General features: G+C 31.4%; 2 protein-coding genes across 2 annotated transcripts; both read left to right on the top strand.

Annotated features, from left to right (window-relative positions):
- The first annotated feature begins 704 nt into the window (after positions 1–704).
- Positions 705–1,279, top strand: LOC104117035 (uncharacterized). Its single transcript, XM_009628014.3, has one exon. The coding sequence runs from the start codon at positions 783–785 to the stop codon at positions 1,143–1,145; it is 363 nt and encodes a 120-aa protein (XP_009626309.1). The 5' UTR covers positions 705–782; the 3' UTR covers positions 1,146–1,279.
- Positions 1,280–5,725: 4,446 nt separating this feature from the next.
- On the top strand, positions 5,726–6,040 carry LOC117281669 (uncharacterized). Its single transcript, XM_033661508.1, has one exon. It carries the CDS (start codon positions 5,726–5,728, stop codon positions 6,038–6,040), a length of 315 nt encoding a protein of 104 aa, XP_033517399.1.
- Positions 6,041–7,542: the final 1,502 nt, after the last annotated feature.

Genomic DNA, 7,542 nt, shown 5'->3' with positions numbered 1-7,542 from the left:
CGGAGCTGCTTTAGTTATCATTTGGTATTTTCTTTTAGTAAATTATTGTTAATTCAAGCGAGGTTTTGGTGTTATTAATTATTACAGTTACGTATTTGGTGGTAATAGAAATTTAAAACCTGTCCATGTTGCTGATGGTAGGTTAGTTGCGAGAAGAAAAATAAGTTAATATTGTTCCTAATTTAAGGAACTCATTTTTATATTAAGTACTAATATAATATTAATTCTACATTTAGTCAATGGTTATCAGAAAGGAATCAGTTAGAATCATGATGTCTTTATAATAACGTAAACTTGTAATTTCTAACTATTTAAATTGAATGTCGTCATGGTTTACGAGTTAGCAGCCAAATATATTACTTTTTTTTTTTTAATAATTTTTTTTAGCCAAATATGTTGCTCACATATAACTTATTGAAGGCAACATCCAGCCTAGGAGAAAAATTAAATCGTAGTATACCAGACATATTTCATGCCAATTAAATAATTAACTTTGGCTCCAAACAGTATTTCTATAAACTTTTTCATATGTCAAACTGAATATTTTGGTTACCTAATCAAGTTCTCATAAATCATAACGGTCTTCCAAAATTTGGTGAACATAAAATAAGTACACGCCAAATTGTAGTTCAACTCAACTTGCCTAATAAACAACCAATATTTCAGAAGTACTCTTCAAACCTAAAGTCCACACAAAACTCTCAACCTATTATTATCCATATAAATACTAATCTCTTCACCATTTTATACACATCTAATCATCTTCTCTCCTTCTCCTCACAATGGCTTCTGTATCAATTAAAAACAGATCCAAAATAAAAACTACAATACTCATTGCATCTGATGTAGCTTCTTGGTTGTGTGCTATTAGCCTTATGGCACTTGTATTAATGAGTTCTATTAAGGAAAACAACACTGGGAATTGGGAAAATTCTGTAGTCAGAGGAAAGCAGCTGCACCTGTCTCATCGACCATGCGATGAAATATATGTAGTTGGAGAAGGAGAAACATTACATACAATCAGTGATAAGTGTGATGATCCTTATATTGTTGAAAGGAATCCACATATTCATGATCCTGATGATGTTTTTCCTGGTCTTGTTATCAAGATTGTTCCTTCCAACCATAATAAGTCATTGAGATAGTACTGTACCTTTTTTATGGAAGAATATTTTCCTCTTTTTTCTTCCTCAAAAATAAATGTTCTGTACATGTGTATAGGAATAAACTTGAGCATGAATTATTACTGAAATTTAAAGCACATACTTCTTCCTTTGAACTTTGTTTTCCCTCTTTGATCTTTTAAATCTCATGGAAATGTTAAAATTCTGTTTCAACCATCCCATGATTAGCTACATCAAGTTACACTTGCTTCTATGCCGTGATTAATGATCATGGCATGATCGTTAATCAGTATGCTAAGCATTCAGTAACTGAAAATGAGGCTGTCTTTGTTACTCACTCCGCTCTTTTTTCACTTGTTCATTATACATCTTGCATACTTCTTAAAAAACATTAGTATTAGGTATTTATTTTACTAAATTACCCTTACTAATGGTAGTATTAAGTAGTATTTATTTTACTAAATTACCCTTACTAATGGTAATTAATCTCAATTAATATTTGAAAATGGTAAGATAAGGGTTAAATTGGAAATGAATAACTAATTCTCTTGATTTACTAAATTGATAAGTAAAAAAAAAAAGATCCTGTAAAGTAGTTATGGCATTTGGGCATAATTTAACCCAAAAACTAAACTAACTTCTGAACCAAGGATTTCCCAAGTCCATATGAGCCGATCACCAACCATTCTCCAACCAATGGGAATAATCATGCTTTATGTGCGGGTAAGTTTATACCTAATACAAAAAGTGTTTTCCTATATCACAGGACACGTACTTGCATAAAGATTGTTCTCTGTTAAGGCAATGACAACATAAAGAGTTTTCGCAATATCACATGACACTGTTCGATATGGGTGTGGGTTTTGAGAGGGTGGGGGGTGTTTCATTACCAACTTGATGACATGGAATTTATTAATTTTAAAGTTATAAAATGATATAACTAGGAGTAATTTTCTTCCCGATTCTTGACCTCATTGGATTGATGAGTATCCCTGATCAAAAATGATATTTTTATGGTTAATAGTTAAGCCATGAATCCGACTAGTGAGCCATTTGTAGTTAGAAGTTGACTTCTATTCATGGCTTAACACTTTTTGACAAAATCATCTTTCCTTTTTAAGTATATAAATCATTTTATATTTAATTTATAAATAATTCACTGAAGAAGAGAGAAGAGTCAAGTAAATTAGTTTGAAATCAGGAAGATCATTTCCATAGGGACTTGTTCAACTTTTGTTGGTTTAGTTTTATTTTTTGATGGGCAATTTTCAAAAGTGATCTTAACCGTACAACATGGGGCAACACCTTTTTGACGTGCCTTTTGTGTTAGGAATTTTAACTGTTCCATTTGAAACTAATGCTTATATATGTTGCCTGGAAAAAAGAAAGTATAATAACTTTTCGCCAGAATGGTCAAAAAGACTTGAATGGTATGATGGGTCAGTTTCTGTTAGTTTGAACCTTTTTCCAAAGGTTGGTTGGAGTTTGATAGATTTGGTTATGTATTTGTCAACATTGATTGTTGTAAAGGTTTTCGAGCACTCCACTTCCAACCAAGAGGTTGTAAGTTCGAGTCACCCCAAAAGCAAAGTGGAGAGTTTTTGAAGGGAGAGAACTGAGGGTCTATCGGAAACAAACTCTCTATCTCAAGGTAAGGGTAAAGTCTGCGTACACACTACCCTCCCCAGACCCAACTAATGGGATTATACTGGGTTATTGTTGTTGTTTGATTGATTGTTGTATTGTATATATCTTGTTGCCACAAAAATCTAACCTACATCCCTTGTTTTGTGTTACATGGCGAAAAAGCGAAAGTTAATTCAGAAACATTATCTTTTGCCTATTGTTTTGTGGATCGAATAAATAAGTAACATATCGTCAAGCTTTCTAATTTCGTCTTGATTTTATAGCAGTATACCACGTTGCTAAATTTATTGAAAGTTTAGTCATCCACGTCATATACTATAGTCTTCAAGCAGTGTTCATCATGATCAAATTTAATTTTAGCTAACAGTTATAACATACTTCCTCGAATTAATTTCAATCAAATTTTAGAATTAACTTAGTAAAGTCACTTTTATTTATTTTATACTAATAAAATCACTTATCTTTTACCTATTATTATCCCACAAACTAACTCATACGTGAAAAGCACTAGAAAATGAATAAATGGTCCCTTACGCTTAAAAATAGGTCTAAAGTAATCCTATATATGTATATCTGTGACTATTTTAAATTTATTAGAGCTAAGCATTTCCAGTCTCGTGCTAACACTAATGGTTAAAAGTAACGAACGCAGATCAATGTAAAGTAATAACTTAAATAATTATTCTGCATTTCTAGTAACTGATTATAGGTGATACCTATAGATTTCTACAATTATTACTTAAGTGTTTTGTTCTTATTTCTCTAAATAAATAGCATGAAATGTTTGTTTTGTACGCTGACAATTGGAGGATACAGAAGATAAATTCTTTTTTCCCCCCCACATATCTGATCCAGAATAAAGTCTTTAGAGCACTTTTCCGAGTCCCAACTTTTCTAAGGAACATCTAGAATTATTTATATTTTCAACTTTTTCATCACTCATACAAATTAGTAATAAAAAGAAAAAGAAAAAGAAAAAGAAAATAAAGGATGTTAATCATTTTCCTAATTACAGCTATTTCTCTTATCTTCTTTCATAGCATTTTCTTTAGATTTACTTTTCTTGTTTAATTTAGGTATAATTATATTTGAACTACAGCATACTTGTGTCTTGTAATTGACTTTCTACCGCACTCTAAAATGTTGTTTAAACTAATTATTAATATGAAAAATTAGACTGTTATTAGAATAGTTAAATAAACTCTGGCGTTTGTAATTTTTTGAATCTTGAAAAACTATATTTGAAACATACTTGTCCAAGTTTTTCTTAAAAAATCTTTGCAGAAGTTTTTAAACTTTTGCTTTGTGAAGAAGTATTTCTTGGTATTTTTCTAAAAAGGAAAAAAAAAAACTCACTTACAAAATATTACTAATAGAAGACCGGTCAGAAGTGTTTAGTTCTGATATGCACAAAGGTATATTTGTAGGACAACTTTAAACCTATTCTCAAACTTAAGGGAATATTTATATTTTTCTTATTACTTTTGATGTAGCAGTTATGTTATACGATAATAGGTAAAACATGAGTGTCTTAACTGATTTAAAACAAATAAAAGTAACATTAAGTGGAATGACCATCCAAGAAATTAACTCTACTTTCTCTTTCTCTAAGGGAAGGGTAACCTTTTTTTGGTCTCAAAACAAATTATAATAGTTTTGAGTATAGCGAATTGAATCATGAACTATTTTAGTATAGCACAAATTAATCTAATTTATTTTCATATAATTAAATTTGAAAGAGTTCTTGAATAGATCAATGAATTGACTTTCCAAAATTTATTCTGCAACTTGTTAGCCCACGATATAAACCTTCTCTCTAAAGGAGTGGGTATAGGCTTGGACAAAACTCCTCTTTGTCATATCTTGGTTTAGAAAAAGACTCCTTTGCCGTGTTTAGGAAAAATGTGACGGTTTCTTTTTCTTTAGGATATAAAGTTAAGACGTGTAGAAATCAAACATGGCATGGAGTCTGGACAACATATGACTCATCTGGTTCGCGTGAGCTTTCTAAACTCGAGGGAAAATGGCCAAAATCTCTTTTATGCGCCACGTGTCCTATTGGCAAACACTACACGAACTAATCTAGTATTCCCGGCACTTAATTATTTTAACTCGCCAATGAAATATATAGTTGGACACATAATTAATGCCACCTTGCCATAATAATATTTGGTCAACCATATTCTCAAGTAACTACATTGAATTGGATGTTTTTCTAGATTTGTAATCAGAGTCATTTAATAATTTTCAGTTGCTTGACGGATAGGAATATCTTTTCCTATTATTTTTATCCCATCTGTCTTTTTCCCATTTTACTAGCTATCATATGGATATGATTATGAACGAATAATATCTACTCGTATAATAACCGAAAAGAAAATCTGAAACCCTAAAAGATGATTTATTTGAATTATATATAGTTGTTGACATCGAAGTTTAGATATTTTAGCTGATTTATTTGAGTAACAAGCTACGTATTATTTAATGATTTTAATACAATTACTTTAAAAGCTATAAGAGAAAAAGTGATCATAAGTTGAATGACTACGTGAGAAAATACAACCTAAATTATCCCTAATTTTTCTTCTCCGTCCAAAATAAATCCCGCAGGAAGAAGGCGCGTTAAATTAGTCAAAATTTCATAAGTACACTAAAGTAAAGATGAAATATATAGTTGAAGACTTTGAATTCAACTGCCCTAACCATTAACCATCAAACACGACTGAAATACCAACTCCACCTCCTAACCCAAATTAGAATTCCCAACTTTAGTGGTTCTCCCAAAACCCAACTTATGATCTCCAACTTTGAAACTTCTTCCATATTTTCTTCCTTTTATTCCCACTCACACCTATATATATATATAAATCCCATTTTGACACTCAATCAAACACCCATCTTTTCTTTCTCCTTCAATTTTATAATTCTCTCTCACAAGACACCACCTTATTAAGATGAAGTCCATTAAAACACTAATAGCGATAGTAGATGCAGCTTCTTTGTACTGTGCTATGGTAATATTGGGTCTGCTTTTAGTTAGCTCATTGAAAGAGAATTATTACTCTACAGATGGAGCTGTGATAAAAGGGAACCACTTCCTAAACAGGCCTTGTGATGAAATCTATGTGGTCGGAGAAGGTGAAACTCTGCATACAATTAGTGACAAGTGTGGTGATCCTTATATTGTTGAACGGAATCCACATATTCATGATCCTGATGATGTCTTCCCTGGTCTTGTTATCAAGATAACTCCTAACTACAGATCATAGTTAATTATCCTGTGTTACTGTAACGAGGTTTTGGTTTTCCCTTAATCCTGCGGCAGGCTCTGCGGAGATTTTTCTCTTGGGAATTTAAGTGTTATCATTTTTCTTCTTCTGTTTCCTTTTTCATTTTCTGTTTCGCTGTTGTAAATATCAGCATATAATAAGGAATAGGAGTATATGTATTTTTTTTTGTTGTCTGTAATTACTCGTCTTCTTTGTAACACAAGTACACAACACAGCTGAATCCTTCTCAGTGTTTTACTTGTTTCCTTTCTGTTTCACTCAAATCATACCGCATGCATATGATAAATAAAAACAAAAAAGATTTTAGATTTCTCTTACTTTGTTTAAATTCTATCACTAAATAAATAAAAACAAAAGGTTTTAATTAGAAGAAGAAAAATCACCTAGGCGGAAGTCAGCATATCCGCCACTAATCACTCATTTATATTTAAGATTAAAAAGACTCTTGACGACTATACTAGGTTCTTTTATATACATAGGTTCCACGTGATATTTGAGAAACCAGGAGTAGTTGATTGTCGAACAACATAATGGATATGATCAAAATTTGGTCCTCTGTTTTTTCTGATGGTTTTGTGCATGGATATTGAACATGTGTTCTTCTGTTCATATGTACTTGTATAGTTGTATTAAAAGAATTAATTAAGAAAAAGAGATCATATGTTTTCCAAGTATAACAAATTAAAAGCTTAATTAGAAAGATAATTGAAAGCACAGCTTACAGAAGATGATTCTGGATTAGAATTAAAAAGGAAATTTGAATGAGACATCATATGTCTTACTTCTATTTTGTCTATTCTTCTTTTTATTTTTCCTTTTTCCAGTTCTATAATTTTCTTCTCTCTTTATTGTCCTTAACTAATCCTGTGAGCTAGAGAATTCAGACAGATAAAACTGATGAATGCCAGAAATAGGGAGTAAGGGATTCCTAGAAAATCACTAATCTATACGGCTATACCTAGAAACAGAGCCCTTTAGACAAATCAGAAAGAGTAGTAGGTAAACTATAGCAGGTGGTGTCATGTGCTTCTATTTTAAGGTAAGAGTACAATGTATGGTTTTGTAGTTTTCTCCAGGATAGCATCCAACAGCTGACTGCAGATCCCGTCTTAGTTTTTGTACTCTTCTTTAGAGGGGCGGATGTAGCTTTCATGTACCGGATTCATTGTTAAATTTATGGGTAAATGCTAATTAAAATTATAATAAACAGTAGATATAAACTCATAACTTTAAATTTATAGAAAAAGTTCAAATATGCCCTTGTACTATACGAAATTGAGCATATTTGCTCTTCGTTAATACTTTAGCTCAAATATGCCCTTACCGTCACATAGTTGGTCCATATATGCCCTTAGAGTTACACAGTTGGCCCATATATGCCCTTTTCGAAAAGGAATTCACGTAAACTAATTAGCTCTTTCGTTAATTATATTAAAGTGTATTACAAACACTATTTCCTTTTTATTAGTAGTTTTTTTTCT

This window comes from Nicotiana tomentosiformis, chromosome 3 (genome assembly GCF_000390325.3).
Source record: "Nicotiana tomentosiformis chromosome 3, ASM39032v3, whole genome shotgun sequence".
Lineage (NCBI taxonomy): Eukaryota > Viridiplantae > Streptophyta > Magnoliopsida > Solanales > Solanaceae > Nicotiana > Nicotiana tomentosiformis.
This window is presented reverse-complemented; position numbering and strand designations above follow the sequence as displayed.

Excerpts from the sequence above, each read along its gene's own strand:
- LOC104117035 (XM_009628014.3), top strand. The coding sequence starts at position 783 with ATGGCTTCTGTATCAATTAAAAACAGATCCAAAATAAAAACTACAATA.
- LOC117281669 (XM_033661508.1), top strand. The coding sequence starts at position 5,726 with ATGAAGTCCATTAAAACACTAATAGCGATAGTAGATGCAGCTTCTTTG.